Raw genomic sequence first — 25,189 nt, 5'->3', positions numbered from 1 at the left:
TGGTAATAGATTTTATGAACTTCTGGTTTTAGTAGGGAGATTAGAGTGAGAATTGAATATATATATATAATTGGGACATTTAATTGAATGCAGAAACCCGCCTCTCGCTATCTATTGCCATTTTCATTATTGCGATGAACGTTCAAACCGGAAGTGGTTGATTTGTGCCAGTTCCGGTTTCAGTGGAGAAATTAGAGTGGAGATGAAATATATTCTTGAGAATCTTAATCGATTGTAAGCAGGGCGGTAGCTAGATATTTCGGTGCCCGGGGAGAAGTAGAATTCAGCGCCCCCTACACTAACCTTACCTAAGTTTTTCCTTTCTTTCTACATATAGGAAAAGCAGCTTTTGTGCTATGTTATGTTGTATTTTTATCTAGCTGCTTAGACAGACCATTGTAACAGCCAAAACCGATCATTATGTATTCTTTTACAAATAATAGCTGTTTTCAAGAGGCTTATTTTGGACTTTTTGTTAAACTTGACAAAACTACCGTTGGTTGTATAGAAATCCACTTGGAGAACAGTTATGGAGATTTACAACTATTCATAACGTTTCATAATATCGGTAAGTAATGAAATTTTAATATATTATAAACTATAAGCTTTTAAAATGTTTTCAAAATGGCTGATAGCATTCATTTCCAGTAATAATTGTAAATTTCTGTGATTGTGTTCTGTATATGACCACCCAAATACCATTTTAATTTCGATTCTATTGCAGTAACAATATTTTGTGAAATGTAACAGAAAGTCAGACGGAGCATTCTTTGTAAATTTCTGAAAGTTTTCATTCAGAAATTAAGACGGAGCATTCTTTGTAAATTTCTGAGTTTTCATTCAGAAATTCAGACGGAGCATTCTTTGCAAATTTCTGAAAGTTTTTATTCAGAAATTCAGACGGAGCATTCTTTGTAAATTTCTGAAAGTTTTCATTCTCACTATAATGAGTAATTCGATTAGGTAGGAAAGCATGGTTATCTAAGGAAACTCATCACCATCAAAACGGCGAACACGTATTTCAGACTTTGGCCGTTTCTGATTTTGAAAACGCTCCTGCGTACACTATAAGTCATTACTCGGTGCATTGCATATCACATCGTCATTAACAAATCATAATTATATCAAGGATGTTATAAAATTGAGGATCTGCCCATACGTATCTTCATCCTATGAACTCAATGAAGCCAAAAAAACATTCGAGCATCGTCTGAGCTGACACGTCTGATTGGCTACTCTCCTTTCCGCCATGATAGTTGGCTCGAAACATTGCGATCTTAGTGGCGCGGAGCGGGCAGAGTAGGTGTGGCTAAACTGTGACGTATGGCTTCACGATTTTGTAGTATGGGCAGAACCTATATTTTTAACATCCTTGAATTATATAATAACTTTTTTTCAAAGTTATAAGTACAAAAGTTGCTGTGACTCTTATTGAAACGTTTGGGTTCCGAGCGGAACTAGTAACAAAAATTTTTACCAAATCTATTTCTTTGCAAACTGACAACAATATTGAAGTAATAGGGCGCCAATACGTTTTCGGGGAGACGCGTCGTTTACTCATTTCCAACACTTTTTCTTTCTTCTTGCTCGTTCGGCGCCCTCTTCCTATGAGTGCCCGGGTCAACCGCCCCGCTCGCCCCTTCCCCATAGCTATGGCTCTGATTGTAAGTAACCGCTTTGCACTATGTGGTCGATGTAATCCTTGTGTAGGCGCTGGTTTCTTAATAATTCTTCGACGTTGCTTTGAGACTGTTCAATATATTTGCATTTCATAACACACAAGATTATATGAATTCAAAAAATACAAACAAACTCGCTAGATGAACATTATTATATGTGGATTAATGCGATATTAACACAACACACGTAGCTAGCGCTGCTTTCTTGGTGTCCTGTTTTACACACACACACTCACCCCTGCTGGGGAGGAAAAGTATTAGTTTTTATGTTGCTGCCTCTTCATTTACTTACTGGCGTTAGTTTTTATTGAGAAGAACGCTCAGTTCTGAACACTATGTGTTACCGTTTTTATTCTAGAGCTGGGGTAAAAGTTAGGGTTAAGGCGGGGGACGCCGTCACACCACCTCGATAAAATATGTACGGCGTCCCCCAGTTCCTAAAAAATTACAATGGGCAAAGATAGGCAGGGGGAACGGCGTGGCGTCATGCCGCTACCTACCGTCCCCCTACCTTTTTATATCCACTTTTATCCCTGCTCTAGAATGATGATCATTAAAACCGGATCCTCTACAATCTAGCCAAGATTGATTATGATTTATCAAGTAGTTTTTTGAGATTCTATTGTCTCCTGGACGGATGGACTGACAGAGTAAATACGAGGAGTTTTGGTAAACAAATCTTTTAAGACAGATAAAGGAATTAGAAAGAAGAATTGAACTCTTGTACATCCCCTTAGTTGGTTGAAGCTACTCGGGTACCAAATGTCCCTAGATCAAGCCCAAGCCATGTGAATTTGTGGTGAATAATGCCAAATTCATCTTGTTACCTTTGGTGCTTCCGTTCTGTCCAAACTTCTTAAATCCTCCCAGTGTCGGTTCTTAAGAGTCTTCATCCCGGCGAAATTAAAATACCGCTAATCTTACAGTAATTATGTGATATCTTCAAATTGATAAAAGATAATCGAAATGTGGAACAAGAGCGTCCTAGACAATATTATTTTACACAAGAAACCGTTATCACGACTCACTTGTCTGCTTTCGATTTCGAGCAATTTTGAAAATCGGCATTTATTTTCGCGTTTCTAAACAGCTGAAAACGGAAAGCCACTAGGTGACTTGTGATAACGGTACCTCCCGCAAAAATAATATTGTCTAGGGTGCTCTTGTTCCATATTTCAATTATCTTTAATCTATTTGAAGATATCTCATAATTACTGTAAAATTAGCGGTATTTTAATTTCGCCGGGATAAAGACTCTTAAGAGATGTTACATCGGTAAAAGAAAATTAATCTTTTATTGCTTAAAACTAAGAAGAAAAGATTTATTTATCCTTTCAGATTCTTTGACACAAAAGCTGTGCCACGCGCACATATATAATCAATTATCATTCTTTAGAACCAATATACTTGCTTGAACGTTAATTTTTGTCCTGTGCCTAAAGCGTATAACGTTATAAGAACCTGCATTTTCCGTTCTTTGAGTTCGATGACATAGGCTGTTGACGTCATTTCAAATTTAGCCTTGAAACAAAGTCACGTATTTTGAAGTAACATAGCAGTATTTTAGAGTTCGGTTAGCAAGAATTTAAGGAAATAAATTTATCAATATTGTTTATCGATATTTTAGGTCCACACAGTTCCACGCTCATATATTGAGAAATGAATCATATACAGGGTGTTTCAAAACAATACCAACAACGTTTGGGAGGTGATTCCTGACACCAAGATAAGACCAAAAGTATAGACCAACCTGGGTGCACAAATGCTTCCTTTCAGAGTTATTGGCTGCCGAAAACATGAAAAAAAATGAACTTTAAAGGTCCTTAGCTTCAAAACTACGGAACGGAACTTACCGTACAGGGTCATACTGCAACTTAGGGGCCCACTAGGAAGGTACTTTCTAGGGAGCCCACTCACATGTACAGACTGCCCCCCCACCATCGCCCGACAATAAAAGGGAGTCCGGGAGTGTCACTCGAATCAAGTATGCTGAAAAGTCTTAAAATGCAGATTTATAGCTTTTTTAAGGCACTAATTTCTCCCCTGACACTGACTGATCTAACATAATGCCCAATCTCCCATTGCTCTACAAATGTAAACATTTTCCTCTTTTGTTAAAAACAAAAAACAAAAATTGAGTTGACTTTTCATGTTTCGCTCCAGGACTCCGTGTCCAAGGGGCCCCCAAATTTTTAAATTTTCTTAAAACATTTTCACCATAAAACTTTTTAAAAAACATGCATGAGTCATTGCTACACACTTCATGGACTTTTTCGAACACGTTGAGAGGGGGCTATCATAAAAAGTTTTTGATTCGGCTCTCCTTGTATTTTTCCGCTCCAGGGTCTCCAATGGTCTTAATCCGGCCCTGTATATTTTCCATTTGGAAAGCAATAGTGTTGTAAAATGTAAATCATTATTTAGTTTCAAGTTATGGCATCATTTGAGATTTCAATTTAGCTGAACTTCAATATTAATAAAACTATAAAGCAGAGTTGGAAATTAGGAACCTTTCAAGGGTTGAATTACAGCAGAATGGGAAATTAGGAACCTTTCAAGGGTTAAATTACAGCAGAGTGGGAAATTAGGAACCTTTCAAGGGTTAAATTACAGCAGAGTGGGAAATTAGGAACCTTTCAAGGGTTAAATTACAGCAGAGTGGGAAATTAGGAACCTTTCAAGGGTTAAATTACAGCAGAGTGGGAAATTAGGAACCTTTCAAGGGTTAAATTACCAGAAATGTTAAAGGCTGTTTTCGCAAAAACGCTGCTACACAAGACGTGTTATCGTCCTCCGTATCATTACTCTCGTATGCGCGGAGTGCGTGACATGTGCTTCTTTTTTTTTCTATATATACACCGCAACTTAAGATACAAAACGAAGGGCCCACTATAAAATTCACCGTCCAGGCCCCACCGGGAAATTTCCCACCTGGCCAGTACGGCCATGCTACCGTAGTCGGATCAAGACTTCACTTAGGAATTAATATGTGCACTATCCAAACATACATGCTTCAGAGTCCTGCGGTACTCACGCCATGATTTTATAGGGGGAGTTTTGCTTCGGGCATTTAATTTGAAGTATTCACGAACTAGCTATATGAAAATTGGTGCGGAAGTACCACAGGATTCTGAAACATGTATATTTGGATAGGGCCACATACTAGTTCCTAAGTGAAGTCTTGACCTGACTACGGTAAGTTCCATAGTTATGGAGCCCGTATTTTCGGCCGCCTATAACTCCGAAAGGACGCATTTGTGCACCCAGGTTGGTTTATCCTTTTTGACTTATCTTGATGTCAGGAATCACTTCCCAAATGTTATCGGTATTGTTTTGAAACACCCTGTATAACTGAATGTTCTTCTCCTCTTCGAACCCCTTTCTTGTTGGTAAGAAAAAAGTAAAATTTGAGTTTAGTAATGTTTTATGATATAAGTTGTACGGTAGATTAAGGTGGTTGGAAGTTCTGATGCCAATGTATGTATGTGTATGTTTGTTTGAGATACACACACAAACACACCTTTCACACAAAGAGAGTGATGGAGAGAGAGAGGGAAAGGGGATAAAGTATCGCCAGCACGACGAAGGGATCAGTCGCCAAGACAGCTAAATAAATGAGCGTTTCAGATGCATGTCAACCCTACAATGTATCACGTACGAAGACCCTATACGAAAACGGTTCAAAGACGACACACAAAAAAGAACAAATACAAGGAGAAAGGAGAGAAAAGAGTGTACAAGATAAATGCAGAAAATCCAAAGAAAAGCAAAAAAACTGAAATAACATCTCCAAAACTTTTGAACCATCGACAACACAAAGAATACCAAATACATTCAACTTAGTTTGGTGTTTTCTTCGAATTCTTTAAAATAGGAAGAAAGTTCTAATACATTTTATTTATTTATTTATTTATTCCGGGGCCAACTTTCACTCTTTTACATATACAGAACATTAGGTGAGATTTGTTGTTGTGTCATGACTCATAGCAAAGAAAGAAATTTGTAGAATTTATAAAGATTCATGTTTGCGTCTTGGTCAGACGGAAATAAACTAAAAACTTGAATAAATTCAACCATTAGTATCTGTTTATCATGATTTTGGAGACTGAAACTATACTCGGGGCAAAATAGTTACAGAGGACGTGTCAGTGGAATACTCATGATGTGGCAACAGGGTAACACGTCATCTCTTAATGATAATTCCTTCTATTATTTTGCCCCGAATATATGAGAATGTTATTGACGGAACTCGCATTACACAGAAGATATCTCTGAACGATTTTGCTCTGTATGGATCAATATTTAAAGCAGAAGTTGCAGTTAATTTCTATCACTTCGATTTCAGTACAGAGTTCATGGTGGAGATTATACAGGGTGGGCGGGAATTAACTCTCTATTAAAAACTGTTTATAGTTTTTTTTTAAATACTTAATCATTTTCATGAAATAAAGAATTTCGCATTGTTCGTTACAATGATAGAGTTTATTATATGCTGTGTTATTTATGAGCGGACTCAGCTGGCATCCCGGTACGAAATATAGCAGTCCGTGGTACAAGTAAACAGATGATGACGTAGGGTGGAAGGACCTCGTGCCTCAGTAGATGCAAGGACCATGCGGAATTTGCCATTCGAAGCTAATGGACACACGTTCTGTAGCAGATATTAAACGGCGTGACAAACATCTTAGCATTTGAAAGCGGCGCTCCAAGTTCCCTTTAAATGCTGCTAGCAAATGAGATGCCAGCGGTATTGCCACGTTTATTTTTGTACACATCCACGTCTATCCCCTGTCACCTGATCGCGCTGCAGTTCGTCTGCTTAGCCATAGCCACACCCCTTAGCACTCGGCAACGTCGCGTCAGAGCTTGCGTTTTATTCGTTTAGCTGAAATGCCAAGATGTTTATCACAGGCTTTAGAAGACGTGGTCGCCACTTAAGATCGAGGACGGAGGAAAATATGCAAGTGGTTCAGAAATGTTCCCTCTAAGTTCTCAGAAAAAAAGAGAAGCATCTCGCGAAACTTGTTTCACCCGACTGAAAATTGTTCTGAAGGAAGATTTGAATTTTCGTCCATAGAAACCACACTACCAAGGGCACCGATTCTGGGCGGCCGGGGAGCCCCCCTCCCAAAGCTCATGTGGTCCCCCTATTGTATTTATGAATATGCAATATTTGGCATAATTTGAATGCATTTGTCTTAAAATTCTCATGTATATACCTTCTGCATCTGAATGGGTCCCCCCAAATTTACGGAGAAATCGGCGCCCTTGCACACTACTACCCAGAATTATTGCCGGAAGACTGGAATCATCGGTTGGAGTACGGGAAGATGATGCTTGCTTCGTATGAAAACTGGTCCGATCTTTTCGGTAAATATTCAATCAGATCAGATGAAGCCGAGTTTCAAGTTGGGAAGTTCTTTAAGCGACATAATTGTTATTATTGGGCAGAAGAGGATCTGATGGTGGTTGTTGGAAAAACGATAATAAAAGTCACAGTGATGTACGATCTGATATCCACAAAAGTTATGGATCCATACGTCATTCGGGACAAAATGAATGAAGAATTGTACGGTGTATGCTTGAAGATTATGTTCAGGGTATTGTATTCAGGTAGGGCATCTATAAAGAACGACCTGATCTTTATGCAAGATGGAGCCCTGCCTCATTTCACATATCCTGTATTAACAACCATTTTCCAGGATGATAGCTGAAACGTCGTGGCCCCCTTTAATAGACATACAGGAGTCCTGACCTAACGCCTTGAGAATTCTTCCTCTGGGTATGAGCAAAAAGAAACCAAAAACTCTTGAAGAATTAAAGGAGCAAATTGGCTAAGTTCTTGCAAATGTTTCGCTGAAATATCTGCAGAAATCTGTCGCGAACATCCCCAACCGTTTACATCCCCAACGAATAGTGATGCTTATGTGGAATCTAAGCAACGGATAACAATTCTGCCATTATAAGGAACAGAATGTTTATTATATCATGAAAATAGGTTTAAGTATTTGTGAAGTTATAAATAATTTTCAATAGAGTTCGTCCCCCTGCCCCACCCTGTGTATATTCTTGAGGGACACTTAATTAATTTCAGAAAACAACTTCTCACTACTTTTTGTCATTTTGGCTTAATGGTGATCGACGTTAAGCTAAAACTGAAAATGAATGATTTCTACCACTTCCGGTTTGAATAGGTGGATAAGAAACGAAACAAATGCTATTCTTATGATGTTGTTTTTTTCAAAAAAGAAAAAAAAACCTTCTCCGTATCTTACTTTCTTTAACTCTGACACCTTTAGACAGACAGATGGACATGATCATTCTACAAGTATAAGACATCCTAGACTCTTGCTTAGCATAGTTTGTAATCTAATTTTTTTTGTTTTGTTTTTTGTTCTCACTGTAGTTGTTTCTGATATATTGATGTTTAATAATATAGGACGTATCAAAAAGAACTTTAAAACTTTGAAAATTTGTATTGATTTATTTATTTAGCTTACAGACATCGCTTTGGTGTCACTTTGTAGTAAAATACATAAACTTTTTACCTTATACCTAAAGATGTTCAATGTGACTTCCATTGGTGATGTGACACCAGAGACGAGTTACATACGCGCGAGACCTACAGTCAATAATGACCCCACGCAGGCACATAGCCAGGATTTCGGGAAGGAGGGGGGGGGGAGAGTCCGTGACATGAAATACTGTGGTCATCACACCAGGTTCTCGATCATTCTAAACTATTTTACTGAAACATATATTGGTTCTTTTAGCCAAGATTTCGTAACGCGGGGGGTAGGTGGGGGGTTACATTAAATTCTGAATGCCCAGGAGCTAGATCAATCTAAACTACTTTACTATCAACATATATTGGTTTGTTAGCACAATAAAATGAGGATATGTTGGTAAATATTTTAATAACAAACTATGAAGACATCTCGAGTAAAATTAAAAAAAAAAGTGTTGAAAAAGATTTTACAATATTTACGTCCTTCCTCTCTTCATTCAAATATAACAATTTTCCTTTCATTATGACCTCAACTATTATAAAAAGTACATACTCAATAATGTCCTGTAAAATATTTTACAATATCTGCGTTCCTTTCTCTGTTGAATCAAATGTTAACAGAACTTTCATTCCACATAAATTTTTGTTTTTATTATTCCGTCAACTAATGTCTGTTCCAAATGACAGGTTAAAGGAGCAGTAGAAAATTGTTTTTGAAATAACATGTTTGATACTGCAAGGATGCGATAACGAAAAAATATGATTAAAAAATGTCCACGCTGTTACACAACGGTACTATACTTTCGGAAGCTTGAAATCTCCCTGATTAGTAGCAGAAATTCTGAGAATTCCGTAACTTTTCTAGAAATTCTGGGAATTCTGTAATTTTTCTAGAAATTTCAAATTCCCTGACTCTTCCAGGATATCTCGCTTACCTCACCACCATGTATTGCAAGTAATAGAAATCTCCTCATAAGAAAGTAGACTATAACCAAAGTCTCCTGATCCTTCTTTTTATTTTTAACGCGATCCTTCTTTTTCCCATTTCATTTTGTTTCTTCCTTCCTTAATTTTTTTCATTTCTGATCTCGAAGGGAGGGGTCAGGACCCCCCGGAACCCCCTTGGTTACGTGCCTGCCCATGGGGCAAGAGTACCGTAAAAATCACAATGTGCTTTTGTAGTATCTACTTCTTGGAAGAACCATGCTCAGAACTTGGGGCCCCTGTAAGCGAGGGGCCTGAGCCGGTTGCCTCATTGGCCAACCCCAAACTCCGCTTCTGTGTAGCACACACAAAGCTTTGTCTCACTTGCTGTAGAACATCTTCAGATGTACGGGGACGACCTGAAGGTTTCTTATCAAACATCCATTTTCTATAAAACACTTATACCACTGATAAATACTAGGCCTACTGAAAGGATCTTTACCATACTTTGTACGAAAATTATATTGCACACTTGTCGCAGTCTTGGATTCCTCAAACTAAAACATACAGCTAGCACACTCTGGACCAGTAAAGGCAGCCTCCTTGCTGCAAGTGCCGCTTGTGATGGTTTGTTTATGAACTAGTGAGTCAAAACTTGATGTGTTTTCCTACAGAATGATACCAAAACCATGTTTGTAAGGTAAATGAATAAATCGACTTTTCAAAGTTGTAAAGTTCTTTTTGATACACCCTGTACTTTTAAACTAAAGAATGAAACTTGTACTTACTGGCTACTTGTTCTTCATCTAAAATGGTTGGTAATTCTTCACTCTGAAATAAAAAAGAACAGATGGCTCATTATCTTCAGTTGTAAAGAAATTCGATTTCCAGATGTCAGAAAGAATTCTAATTACTACTGCCTTCCTTTTTCTTTTTTTTTAAAATCCATTTATTATAATATTTTTCATTAAACTTAATCTATCGTGTGAATTCATATATAAGATAACCAGGGGCACCCGAAGAAAATTTTCTAGGGGTGCCATCTCCATAGTTGCTATTATTAGGTATGGTATTTCTGGTATTTAATATACGTAGTATACATTTTCGTTAGCCAGGGGTACCAGGCCCCTCGCTGCCCCTCCTTTGGGCATCCATGAAGATAGCATAACTCTCATTTCTCTTCAAGTAATAATAGAGCATACAAATCCGGATAGAATAAAGTGCCAAGATCATACAATTCCCCTTACAATGTTGTCAATTAAGCCATTTTATACCTAAATCTATTAATTTGAATATTCTGATTAGCTAATAAAAAGATGGTTTTGCTGGTATGTATAATTCTGGCCAATTGTGCGTTTATAATTGTCAGTTTCTAGCCATTTGTTTTTATCAGTACTTGAGTCCTTTTTAAAAAATCAAAATTTATTTTAGAAAAGTATGAATTGAAACAAAGAGTACCAGGCCTGTAGCGAGCCCAAAAAATGTGGGGAGGGGGAGGTAGAATTTAAAGGTACCTGATCCAACCATATTATAGTTCATTTACAAGCCTAACATGAAAATTTTAGGGGGCCGGCCCCCCTAGACGCTCCGTGTATAGGGGCCTGAAGAATACCTTTCTATTTTCTGTACCTTTTACCTGCAACAGAACTTGTATTGCCAGACTATAAAACTATCTTACGTGTACTATTCTCACCTACCCGTCACGGGCGCACCGTAAATCGTGATTTCGGAAACTCTCAGTCAGTGATGATTTCAGGGGGTGGTCCGGAGAGGATTTTCCCTCGGAGCCACGAAATGCTCCCCCCCCCCCGAAACCATATATTCTATCGTAGATTTCCAGAAATTTTCGTAACACTATTTTTCAACCCCAGTGTATTGAAATTCCCCCCGGAGAAAATCTGCAGTCATCACTGTCATAATTAATAAACTATAAAATATTAGGAATAATAATTACTAATGTACCAGGACGTTATAGAGCGTAGTGCACAGTACAAAAAAAATGTTGAGACTATTATAATCATGAAAAAAGTAGCAGATACGTCCTTCTGGTGGTATATACATGGCTATTTTAGGAAGTTAGAATCGGTTGAATGAGTTATTTTCTGACTGACTTCAAAAATGTCTTTAGCCAATAAAGCTCTTATTTAGCACTAGCAGATGGCCGTACATGTTACTGCAGGCGACACTTTACATTCGTCTTTCTGCAACTTCCGTATACAAGTCGTGCGAACTCAAAGTTTCGCACCAAAATGCAAACACTTCGTATGCACGTATTAGTGAAACCCCTGTTTTCTTCCATTCTTGGTCAAACATCAAAAAACCACTGAAACATGTATTTACTTATTTTAAATGAAAAGTCCAAATACCAAATTTAATGTCTTTAGTCTTAAGAGAATTTGAAATATCGACCTCTGACTATAGTCATTGCCAGTGGCGTATTTACGATTTTGTTTCGGGCGGGGCTTTGCCTGGAAATGTAAAAATTCTGCAATATATTTCATTTACTTTACTATACTAAGTAAGATTTCGGGGGGAGCTTAAGCCCGGAAGCCACCCCTCTAAATACGCCACTGGTCATTGCTACCCCTAGTCCTCCCCAATGACAGATCCAGGACCAACTTCTTGGGGAGAGCAGTGGGTTGTCGTACTGCTACTTAGAGCTACTTTTAACGGTTTCAAACTCTGGGGGGTTATTTATATATATAAAATAAGAAAGTCTCCTCTTCTGGGGGCGCTCGCCCCGATCGCCCCCCTGGATCCGCGACTGGTTTCCCCCTTTCCACGTCGAGCTTCCAAAAGTTCTTCCTTAGTGGTACATTACGTCACAAATCGTACGTACTGTCACAAGTTCAAGTTGAAAGCTTAAGCAATTTGGCCTGGCCGTTGATCAGTAAGTCATTCAGTAAACCCGTATATATACGAGGGATGATCGAAAAGTAAGGTTACAAAGCCTGCAGTGAGACGTGTATATATTATTTCATACAACCAATACAGCCAACAGATAGTACATACATTATGTTATCTTTCGACATAGCCTCAATATCGGTTAAGGCTCTTGTCGCATCGTGGGATGAGCTTGAAGATTTCCTCCTGGTAAAAATCCTGTCCTTGCGTGTTCAGTCACGTTGGTATGAAGTGTTTCACCTACTCCTCATCTGAACCGAAGCGAGATGGTCTCCTACAAGGATGTTATAAATAGAGGATCTGCCCATATGTATCTTCATCCTATTAAATCGATGAAGCCAAAAAAAAAAAAACAACCAGGCATCGGCACGTCTGATTGGCTACTCTCGTTTCTGCCATAGTCTGATTGGCTACTTTCATTTCCGCCATGATTGTTGGCTCAAAACATTGCGATCCTATTGGGTGGAGTGGGCAGAGTAGGGATGGCGAAACTGTGACATATGGCTTCAAGATTTTGTTGTAAGGACAGATCCTCTATTTTATAAGATCCTTGGTCTCCTAGGTGCTTTCAAACGACATTCCCAATTCTTCCATCAGATGCCATAATATGGCCTTCCTTTTGTTCTGAATTAGCTTCTCCGCGCGAGCTGGCCGTGCTGGAACGGCCACTGCGCGCCTCGTCGGCGACGGTTTTCTCCGTTTTCTCACAGCATTCACAAATTTTTCACGCCATTCTACGATATACTGACTAGACATTACAGTCTCTCCGTACACCTCTACCAGCTGCCGGTGAATTTCAGGCACGGCTGTGTGTTTCGTCCATAGAAATCGAATAACTGAGCGGACTTCATCGCAAACCGGTGAGTATCAGCCACGGTTATATGTTTCGCCTACAGAAATCGAATAACTGAGCGAAGTTCATCACAAGACGGTGAGTTTCAGCCGCGGTTATATGTTTCGTCTACAGAAATCGAATAACTGAGCGGAGTTCATCGCAAGCCGGTGAGTTTCAGCGACGGTTATATGTTTCGCCTACAGAAATCGAATAACTGAGCGGAGTTCGTCGCAAGACCAGTTTTCAAAACAAGTTCCCATTTGTGTTTATCTACAACTGGCGCCACAGGTGGCGTGTATCTGAAACTCTGCACAATTGCCAACTGCATGTATTAAAATCACCGCACACTTCTCATTCCTAGCCTTAGTTTCTGATCTTTCCTCGTATATTCAATAATAAAGAAATAATTAATTTGCACATTCTGACAATGATTTTACTTTATTCACCGTACAGTAGTGGGGGAAGAAGAATTTTATTCTGAAAGTAATAAGCAAGGAGAATCCGTTTCCATCCCCCGAGGATTTCACGTCCTGGACTCCAAATTTAAAAAACCCCAAATAAAAGAATATGTTGTGCTTCATGAAAATCCGCGCAACATTTTCCGCTATTCAAATAAAGAAGTGTACATTTCTCATCTTGGGTGCCCTAACGATGTAATTTTCTATGAAAAGATTCACTTTAAGATCCGACCTAGCCAACTAGTCACGGATTAGTGGCTTTAAAAAAACAACTCAAGTTACTGCTACATCGCTCTAGCGACCTCCATTTGAGAATGCGCCAGAGGGGTGATGGTGGGGAGACAGAGGGATGTGATCTTCCATTATCGCTTAAATGAGTTCCCCGTTGCTTGGATACAGCACAACTATCACACACTCTCTCTAATTGCGTTCTACAGCTTCTGCAAATGTCGCTTTTAGAATGCCTTCACTTTCCACATTCCATATTTATATGACTAAACACTGTAGCAAAACGAATGGCTCCGCTGTAGACGCAGTATTAATGTTTTGAATGTTTTACTAGAAGTGATGCTTACGTTGTAAATGAATTCTGTTATATTAATGAGCACGAGGAATAATTTATCATTAAATGAAACTGCATGGAAAGTAATCAGCTGAAATATGTGATACATGCTATGTCTATTGAGCGAAGACACTTTTACGCTATCCTAAACATGAATTGTTAACAGGGAGGGAAGCATAAGATTTTCTGTGTTTGTGTTTAACTTTCACTTACCGCTTAGCCTAATGCTTAGCGCACGTAGTTGTATTACGATTGGTCCCGAGTTCAATTCCTTGTACAATGACATACGTTTACACTATCCATGTTCGCCTGAAGGGGGCAGGTTGGAGCCGCCTTCACTGGCTCACGAAAACGTATATGTAATATAGCAAACCACGTATATTAAATACCAGAAATACCATATGTAATATACCAACCATGGAGATGCCCCTCTAGAAAATGTTCTTCGGGCAACACTGACACTAACTCTCCATGATCTAGTAAGAGAGTATTGAGCACTATAGTAACTTTGTTGCTTAGTTATTTTATATCTTCCGTAACGTCCAGTTGTAGATCAATTAATGGCGCACATACACAATGGTCCCGGGTTTGATTCCCCTGCCGCTAAGTAGCCAAGTGGATAATGTACAGCGTGGTCCAGAAATGGACGTACCCCTAATTGGTGTTTTCTGACGGTTTTAGGTTTTATCCACATTTATTTGGTAACATTGCTTCGCATTGTCTGGTAACATTCTTGGCATTGTCTGGCAACATTGCTTCGCATTGTCTGGTAGCATTGTTTGGCATTGTCTGGCAACGTTGTTATTCATGTTCATTTGTTTTCAGCCGTTCTCTGCTTGACGCCTTCTTCCGGACCACCCTGTGCATGCTCTTTTTGTGCGCATGGGTCACGGATCGACTCGCAGTACGAGAACTTCTCTCATAGTAGTGTTTTAAGTTCCAATTTAAGCAGACGGGGCCGCGGTGGCTCAGTGATAGAGAGTTCACATGCACCAGAGGTTTCCACGGGGTTCTCCTGTTTCCTCCCACTTACTCCATTCCACCATTTCATTCATTTCTCATCATCACCGTCTCCTTTAGCTTAGTCGGTATAAACGTGAGACGTAAACCTTAAATATTTCTTATCATTTTCTTTATTTTTTTAGTTTAAGCAGTACATTCTCTTTCAGAAACCCTTTACGTTTACAAAAACCAAAAAAGTTCAAACACGTGTTTAATTATTTTAAAAGAAAAGTCCAAATAGCAAATTTCATATCCGAAGAATGATCGAAAAAAGGTTGCAAAGCCCATTAGGATGCCCATTAGGCTAAGGGAGATGGATGATTAAGGCAAATGAATGGTGATAGAACAAGTGGTGGAATAAGAAAGTGGGAGAACCCCGAGAAAACCCATGGACACGATGTTGTGCAACACAAACTTACTTAGTCGGGAATCGAACCAGGACCACACGCACCAAAGGTAAGCGTTTTACCCCTGACCCTCCGTGGCCCCCCACAGACTAGGGAAAATTCAACTAAAAACAAGGAAATGTTTGTGGAAAATTTAATGTAAAATTTTGTGTCAGTAAATCGCTGAATTCTGAGAAAACTTAAACTTAAGGTTGGTATAAAGAGACAAACTTTGCCGGTAGATGTAACTACAGTCTTCGTATCTCTCTCATGCATTTTTTTACCTTTCACGAAAATTAACGATGTATCTTACAAATTTCAACCTAGAGACTTCAAATTTTTAGAGAAGAAACTCCATAACCTATCGAAGACAACAATCTCTGCCGATTTTTTATGTAGAATTTTCTTCATTGTTGAAAGTTATATTGTTAAAGATTTGGATATCCATTTCAACAATCAAGCCATTTAAACAATTGAGAAAATTTCAAATAAAAAATCGGCACGGATTGTTACCATCGACAGGTTATAAAGTTCTTTCTCCAAAAATTTGAAGTCTAAAGGTTGAAATTTGTAAGAGAAATCGTGAATTTTCGTGAAAGGTAAAAAATACATGAGATATATACGAAGAGTGTAGTGACATCTATCGGCAAAACTTGTCCCTTTAAACCGACCTTAAGTATAAAGTTTTCAGAATATATTATGCTGAACGAAATTACAACTTGTGCTCTGCAATTTCAGGCTGAGAAGAGAAGGAATGGAAAAATTTACATTCGTTTTTTCTGTATGTTTCACCTAAAATTCGTCTGAACTCAGTTTCTCATGAAAATCAAACACCTCCTATGGGCATCCTAGTCAACCACCCCACCTCTTTTTCTTCCCTTCTAGATCAAATATTTTAACAAATGAGTTCCGTTTTACAGTCTGAAATTGAGGTAGACTTCTAAACTATTGGAATTCAATGCTCAAACTTGAAGTATTACATATATAACTACTGATTGCAATGGTAAAAAATGAAATGAAATCTTGAGTTTTACGTCCCACGTTTATGCCGGTTAGGCTAAAGGAGACGGTGATTATGAGAAATGAATGAAATGGTGGAATGAAGAAAGTGGGAGGAAACGGGAGGACCCCGAGAAAACCCACGAGCACGGTGTTTGTCCACCACAAAGTCCACACGGTGCGAGCTGGGATCGAACCAGGGACCCCAAGCACCGGAGGAGAACGCTCTAGCACTGAGCCACCGCGCCCCCCACGTTGCAATAGAGGAAAAGTTAGATCTGATCCTCGGAAGTTGAATCCATATCAAAGAGCCATTACACGCTATCCCTTACTGTTTTATTTTATAGCGATACATGTTGAAACCAGAATGGTTGATTTCAACCAATTCCGGTTTGAATAGAAGGTTATAAGGGGACGGAACGAACTTATTCCTTAGAAGCTAAATCGATTGCAATAACAAAGTATCTATATCTCTTACAGTTTCTGCTGTTTAGAAATCAGTATTGAAACCGGAAGTAATAGTAAATTTGAACCACTTCTGGTTTTGATAGAGTTTTGCAGATGGCTATACCTATTACTTTGTCTTGAGACGCTGAACCGTTTGCATTACAGATGCGTAGCCAGGATTTCGAAAAAGGGAGGTCCGTGATATGAAATACTGTGGTCATCACACCAAGGTCTCGATCATTCTAACCTATATTACTGGCAACATATGGTTTGTTAGGACAATAAAGTGAGAACATATCAGTAAATATTTTAATAACGAAGTATGAATAAATCTCGAATAAAGGAATAAAAAAAAAGTATTGGAGAAGATCTTACAATATTTAGGTTTCTCCCTTTGTTCATTCAAATATAACAATTTTCCTTTCATTATGACCTCAACTATTATAGAAAGTACATATCCACTATTATAAAAAGTACATATTTAATAATGACTTGTAAAATATTTTACAATATCTGCGTTCCTTTCTCTGTTGAATTAAATGTTACCGGAACTTTCTTTCCACATATCTTTTTTATTTCCATTATTCCGTCAACTACTGTCTGTTCCAAATGACAGGTTAAAGGAGCAGTAGAAAACTGTTTCTGAAATAACATGTTTGATACAGCAGAGAAACGATAACGAAAAATTATGATGAAAAAAATGTCCAGACTGTTAGAACAGCACTATGCTTTCGAAAGCTTGAAATTTCCCTAACTAATAGCAGAAATTCTGTGAATTCCGAAACTTTTCTAGAAATTTCGAATTCCCTTGCTTTTTCAGGATATCCCGCCAGGTCCGTAACCAGCCCAAAAATGTAGAGGGGACCCGGTAGAAGTTAGGGGGGACCCGTCCCAATCATGTCATAGTTCATCACCATATTATAGTTCATTTGCAAGCCTACAGTGAAAATTTTAGGGTGGGGCGGCCCCCTAGCCCCCCGTGGATACGGGCCTGTCCCGCTCAACGCAACCATGTATTGTAAGTAATACAAATCTCCTCATAAAAAAGAATAATCAAAAGCTTGCTGTAGTTTTTTTTATTTATTTTTAACGTTGATTCTTCGTTTTCTCGTTTATTTCTGTTTTATTCTTATTTTTTTTCATTTCTGGTTTCGAAGGGGGTCCGGACTCCCCGTACCCCCCCCCTTGGCAACGTGACTGGTTTGCAAAAAAAAAAAACACTTTACGCTATGTGTTACTGTTTTCGTTCTATGGCGATAAATATTGAAATCGAAAATGCCCAATTTGAACCACTTCCGGTTTGAGTAGAGAGTTTATGGAGAAGATTCGACCTATTCTTGGTACACTGTAACGAAAAAAAAGGTCGTCTCTATATCCTTTAACGGTTTTGGCCTGATACTTGTTGACAGACGGACGGACGGACAAGGCTGTTCTAGAAAGGATAAGTCTTGCGACACTTATGCATAGTTTGGAAGTCTAAAAGTCGCCCAAACACTGTATTTCATTATTTTAGACAGAATTTCTAAGTATCAAATATTATTTCTCTAAGCTAAAGGGAGATAGAATGGACAGCTCGTAATAACAACTCTATCTGCCCCGCCTGTTTCCTCCCTTCTAGATAAAATATTTTTAAAAAAAGCCGAAACACAGGTTTAATAAAGGAAAAGTCCAAATAGCGAATTTCATTTATCTAACCTTAAGGTATTCCGAAATATGGACATGTTATTACATTATGACGTCACCTCTATATCGAATTTCGAAGGATTTCATACTTTATTGGTACCTTAAGGGTCTTCACTACAGCGAAATTAAACTACCGCTAATTTTAGAGTTTTTCTGTACTATCTTCAAAACAAATAAAAATATTCGAAAAGCAGAAACATAGTGAACTAGACAATACGATTTTGCATGCGATACCTTTACCACAATTCACATATTTGCTTTTGGTATACCGCTATTTACAGAACCCGCAAAAAATGCTAAATCTATCTACAGTTGCAAATCGAAAGCAGATAGATGAGTTGTGATAACGTTATCACATGTAAAATCGCGTTGTCTAGTTCACTACGTTTCTCCTTTTCGAATATTTTTATTTGTTTTGAGGATATTACAGAAAACTCTAAAATTAGCGGTAGTTTAATTTCGCTGTAGTGAAGACCCTTAAGTCACAATCTCACGCAAACCACCCCACCAAACCAATTGGCGTAACTGAACATTTGAGGGCCTGAGCCGCTCCAACGCCATCTGCCAGCGACCTGCAAAACTACTAACAGGCTAGTGACGAGCACGAAGTTCAGCGCGTTGCATCGCTCTAACTGGCGTATCGGCAGCTTTCTGGATATAGTGGCTGTCACGCCTTTCATTTACGTGACTTTGCCTCACAACGCTGGGTGGATGTCGAAAATTGAGAAGCACTGGAGGGGTAATCGAACCCGGGACCACTTAGACGTGAGTTTAACGCTCTTAAAAACTAGGCTTTGGTGTTCTCCAGAAGTCCCATGTACTGTCAAAATTTGAAGCCTCGACTTTAAGGTGGATCACTAGGTGTTCCCAGTGCTATGTTAAACGCTGTTTAAATAATGTAGCGTTGCCAGATAGTGTCGAGTGTTTACTGATGCCTGATAATAAAGGAAGTAATCATGGAATTGTGCTTAGATACTTACTGGAGAAATTATTTTTCGACCCTTACTGCGATTCCTCTTCTCGAACTACAACGCTAGAATCCAGGAATTTTCTTTTTGTGACTACTACAATAAACGTACAAACTGGGCAACAACGCATTATGGCGTTCTGCGCAAGTTTCGTCTAAAAATCTATTTCCTTAAATGTAAATTAATATTTAAATAAAATATGAAACAAAACACGAAAAACGGTCAAACAATATATCTATTTCGTAATAAGACCGTTACTTTAAAATACTTTAGACATACAAATAAACATTTCGTAAAACTAAGCACTTCTAGTAACATCTTATAGCAAGTGCCATCTTGTGTGCTCATTGTAAAATGAATCAAATATTTGCTTTCATTTTTTACATTTTTCGATATCAGGAAACACAACCAAATGAATCAGTGTCTTGTGCTATAGCTGAAACATTACTCTATTTTTTAAGTGCAATATTTATAATATGTAACGTTTCATCGCGCCGTAGTTAAGGCAATGAGCTAAAATGTGTAATGACTTCCGAGTGGTGATCCACCTTAAAGAGTTTGTCTTAGGTATTGATCAGTCAGTAACTTACTTCCTTTTATATACATAGGGAGATACTCGTTCTAACAAATAAATAATAGAAATTAAACTTTTTTATTCATTTATGAACAAAAATAATTCCTTTTAGACTTTGGAAGTTTTAAATGATGTACGTAACCAACTTCGAGGAAGAAATCATTAAAAAGCATGCATTCGAATGAGAAACTTGAAGAAAAGTTTTAGAAGCGAATTTGGAAACTTTAAACATGTTAATTTTGTGCCTGGTAACTCCGTTTTCATCAGCTGAAAAATTCAGTGTTCTCACAATGTCTCGGGGGGACATTATTTATTAATTCCACAGGAGGAGAGAGGTTTTTCGAGAATCCAGCCAGTGGTTCTACTACTTACTTTAATAACACAGTATTCTCGTTAGCCATTACCATAATGTACATTCTTTTTGATGTACTTTTTACATTAAATTAGTTAACGTGCTAGCTTAATGATGTAACATGCATTATCATAGCACTTTGATGTTGTGCATTCTCTACCGTCCAAACACATGCAAAATTGTTTGTTAACAAAGGGATGAAGTACACACTAGTTCTTGCGCTCAGATACAGGGTGTGTAACAAGTACTGTAGTATGTAGTCATTAGTCAGATATACTGAGAAAATATCCGTTATTCGGACAGCGGTATATTGTACAAATTAACGGAACCTTTCTGTTTACTTAGGAAGGATCTTAAAAGCCTTAGTGGGTGGTATAGAAAATTGACCTATTAGCCTTCTCTTCCTACTACATGGTAGTGAAACAAATATTTTCTCCGAAATTCGATGTTGCCAACAAAATTCGTACTGGATGACAGCTCTTCGCGAGAATAGGGGGTGAGCAAAAGCTTATGTTCTTCGTCACATGAATAAGGAATGGAATGTCTCAAATGTTTTGAAGAAGAAAAAAGTAGTCTGAAAACTGCGAGTGCTTGATGTTACTTTGCTATTTGACACTTTCAACCTGATTTCAACAGAATATTTCTTTTTCCATTGAGAAGGAATGATCTATATATGCAGGCAAGTTGGTCAGTGTTTGTTTATTTCCCCCTTCTCTATATAGAAAGAAAGAACCCAATGTGTAAGCCATTAATCACAGAGTAATGGGGGCCAAAGATATGGCAACGTCGTTGAACATAAGTTAAGTTACAATGTCACTAGTAAGACGATATGACTGTTCGGACAGCTCCGGTTACCACCCACAATATTTACATTTTAAAAAATATATACTTAATACTGTTCGCAACCACATAACAACAGAGAAAGAACTGTAATTTGAATTACGTTAAACATGCATTTGCAATTACAATTGCAATGCACTAATGAAATTTGTAAAAAAAAAAAAAAAAAGTAAAATTAAAAAGTAGCTCTTTAGTTAGTGTCTTCTCTAGAGAATAAACTCCAGTGGGATTACATTTAAAACCACAAACATGGAAACTGGCTAAGAGAGAGGGTTAACTGCTGTGACGTTTTACATAGAATGCATTTTTGGTTCCGGTCGTCAATTATTTTGAACGAAATCAAGAAAACACGCAGATAGATAGATCCATGTGAAATAGAACTATTTAAATAGAGTCAAGTGATTTGAATATATTCACATTTTGTTGTTATAACGCTCATTCATTTTGTTTACTTATTTATATATTTATGAAAATGAAAGCAAATTTTCCACTTTACCGTCCCACGGTTATGCCCTTTAAACTAAGGAAGATGCAGATTAAAACAAGTGAAAATGATGATGGAAGAATTGTGGAACGGGAGTGCCCCGAGAAAATTCACGGTGACGATGTTGTCCATCACGAACTCACGTGCCCCGGAATCAAACTAGGAACCCCACAAACCATAGGTAAGCATCTACCACTGAGCCACGGTGCCCGCCTTTATAAATATATGATTATTATTTGGGTTAGCGTTATGGAATTTTATTTGCGCACTTTTTTTTTCTTTGAGAGCAAAATCGAGCTCTGAAAGTACTCGAGGTGTCAAACGTTGCTTCTAGATGGATATAAAGATCATTTTGCGGCACTTTTTCTCCGTTTTGGGTCTTGTAATCCCATAATCTGCCAGAGCTCCTTCGTGGCTAAGCGGTTAGTGTACGCACCTTGGGCGTGGGAGATATGGGTTCGACTCAAGGCGAGAGCTCATGTGGTTTGGATTCCATGTTAATCAATAGGTTTACGTCAAATGTAGCCCCTCGCTGCTGAACAGGACATTAAACTCAAAATCAACTCAACTCCCATAATCTGCACCGACTCCCATCGTCTGCTTTTACTGTTATTGTATATATATATATATATATATATATATATATATATATATATATATATATATATATATATATATATATATATATATATAGAAAGATAGATAGATAGGTAGATATAGATATATAGATATATTCCAAATTTCTTGATCATCGTGGATTGGATTGGAGTGTGCTATTTCTTGTCCACGAAATGACACAAGATTAGGGCTAAGCAACTTGCATTTCCTTTGGATCCATATGCAATTTCCAAGGCGCACTAACTTCTTCAGCTAGTACACAAGATTTATGATTTGCAAACAGAACTCTTTTATATCTACGGTCACAAATTTGAGACAGCTGTCATTAAAACTTGGAACAACGCTTCGAAAACAAACAGTCGAGCATTTACTTCTGTGCGACTACAGTTAAATAGTTTTGTCCAAAAAAAGGTTGAAAATAGTTCTTCAAAAGAATCCGAATATTATCTCCTGTTGTGATTTTAAAAGATCTAACATCAATTACCCGCTACGCTGGGTTAAAAAAAAAACGGAAAAATTAGTAGTATATTCGTTAGTCAGTCACTTTTTACTATTACTGAAGCACTCTCTGATATCGATTATTTTCTGATATATATCCCCTCCCCTCTTCCTAATTGTGGAACTAAATTTGGATTTTACCGGTATCAGAAGTGTCACTGTTCATCTCAGCGACCCCGAATACTATTGGGTTCGATACTAATATTGCTCATTTTCGATCATTTTTTATAAATCTCTCCTTATCCCCGTCCTATAAGTTGCACCGTCAAAGTGAAATGATAAAAACCATCCTACTTCCGAACCTCATGTATGTTGAAAATTTGATCGAGATGGGTTTGGTGGTTCAAGAGTTATTAAGTCACAAACTTAGTTTCATTTTCATTCATGTATAGATTTGTCAGAATAGCTGAAGAAAGCAGCACGGTTTTGGACCTTTTTCGCCTTATTTTTAGCACATTTTCCCCTTCCTTTTTTTCCTATTCAAATTGAATCTAAAATTCTGACCCTGGTTCAGACCCGTATCCAGGGGGGTCTAGGGAGGCTGCCACCCTAATTTTTGCTGGCCCGCCTAAAATTTTCACGGTAGGCTTGCAAATGAACTATAATATGGTGATGAACTATCATATGGTTGGATCTGGCCCCCCAAACTTCAGCCGGGGCCCCTCAAACTTCAGCCGGGAACCCTTTACATTTTTGGGTTGGCTACGGGCCTGCCCGGGTTATATTCTTCTTGGGGTTTAATAATCCACAGATATATAAAAGTGAAATCAATGGAAAGAAAAATTCAAATTTTGATCTCGAATATCGGAGTTTAGCTAGTCAGCGGTGGCGAAACTAGAAAAGAAACCTTACTCTAGTCAAATTTCTGTGGCTCGTAGAAAACAAACCCAATCCAAATTGAATTACATTACTTTTCCACTGTAGTTTCTAGCGTGTAAGAACGTATCATGTATTATTCAAAATGATGTAAATCATTTCATTTGTATTTTTCTAATAGCGCAAACACAATTTTTTTCACGATCTAATACACCAATTGTAAAATATTTTTCTTTTCTGTAGAAAGAGAAAAAACGGAAAGGTTACAAGTGGTGATATATTCATAAGCAAGGGCTTGAAATCAATCATTGTTTTTACAACGAGGAATGTCTGAATTGTTAATAGCTTAGCTTTAAAAAAATTCAGGAAGTAAAAGTTTGAAATAAAATGTTCCAATGGTCTTTTGACATACACAGACGTATATGTCTGCGGCGGGATATGCCTAATTTTGAAATTGGTGTATATGCCAATCATGTATTCGATATTTTTGTCTTATTGGGACCCAGAGAAGCTTTATGTGCAGCATTTTTTTTCTTTTTTGTATTGAATATGAAAACATTAAAAATTTTTTGCTACATGATTTCCTACCTTCCTACCTTCGTTATTAATATATACATGTATTATCATGATATATGATTATCTTTTTATCTTTCAGACTAAAAAGGTTATTATTGTTCAATTGAGAGTGGGTAGGTTTACTAATGAGCATAGGGCGAAACCAATCACTTGAGAGAAAAGGGCACCGAGCAGGGTTTATAAACCCGTTATGGCTGCCACTAAGCTTAAGGAATATTATATATACACTATAGTTCCAGTTTCCTTTAGTATACACTATAAAGAACTTACAGAAAACAGAAAAAACAGTTGAGAATGCTCCAGAGCATTGCCAAAACGATCTTAAAAAAGAATTAATTTTTCTTATTAACTTCTACAGGCTTTATACCAATTGTTCTATGTACTTTATTATTATAACAATTCTTGTAATATATCTATCCATTTATAGTATAAAAGCCAGTTGAGAATGCTCCAAGAGCATTGCCAGAACGAATTTTAAAAGAATTATATTTTCTTATTAACTTCTACAGGCTTTATACCAATTGTTCTATGTACCTGATTATTATACTCATTAAACAATTCTTATAATATATCTATCCATTCATAATTTCCTCGAGTACTAATTTTTTTCCACATGTTTTGTTTAAGAATTATGTTAAAACGTTCTGCCATATGTCGTTTACGAAAGACCATGATTAAGGCAAGTGAATGATGATAGAAGAATTGGTGGAATGAGAAAGTAGAAGGAAACGGGATTACCCCGAGAAAACCGATGGACACGATGCTCTTCACCAAGAACTTGGGGATCCTGCGCACTAGAAGCGAACGCTCTACCACTGAGCCACCGCGGACCCCGATAAAGCTGACGTATGTAATATACAAATGTCACACATCCTGGAGTGGCATGATGTAGTATCTAAGCGGAAGAAGGGCATTATGTATATGGATAACGTATGCTCCGTACAGATTTTCGTAGTAAACATATGGATTCCGTATATTTGTACAATATACCGGTGTCAGGATAACGGATTTTTCTCAGTGTATCAGACTAATGGCGGTCAGGTTACCGTATTTGTTGCATACGACTAAACCACCGT

At 37.8% G+C, this 25,189-nt stretch overlaps 2 protein-coding genes across 3 annotated transcripts in view; one reads left to right on the top strand and one right to left on the bottom strand.

Moving 5' to 3' along the window:
• Nucleotides 1-25,189, top strand: part of LOC145671429 (calmodulin-like) — a 592,217-nt gene that overhangs the window by 297,353 nt on the left and 269,675 nt on the right. The gene's annotated exons all lie outside the window — the stretch shown is intronic.
• The window catches only part of LOC145671430 (troponin C-like), a 53,074-nt gene that overhangs the window by 26,848 nt on the left and 1,037 nt on the right, over nt 1-25,189 (bottom strand). Inside the window, exon 2 of the mRNA XM_081740615.1 lies at nt 9,900-9,942. Within this exon, the coding sequence (XP_081596741.1) occupies nt 9,900-9,942 (43 nt within the window). The remainder of the gene's footprint in view (nt 1-9,899; nt 9,943-25,189) is intronic.

This window comes from Thermobia domestica, chromosome 15 (assembly GCF_964235325.1).
Source record: "Thermobia domestica chromosome 15, izTheDome1.hap1.1, whole genome shotgun sequence".
Lineage (NCBI taxonomy): Eukaryota > Metazoa > Arthropoda > Insecta > Zygentoma > Lepismatidae > Thermobia > Thermobia domestica.
This window is presented reverse-complemented; position numbering and strand designations above follow the sequence as displayed.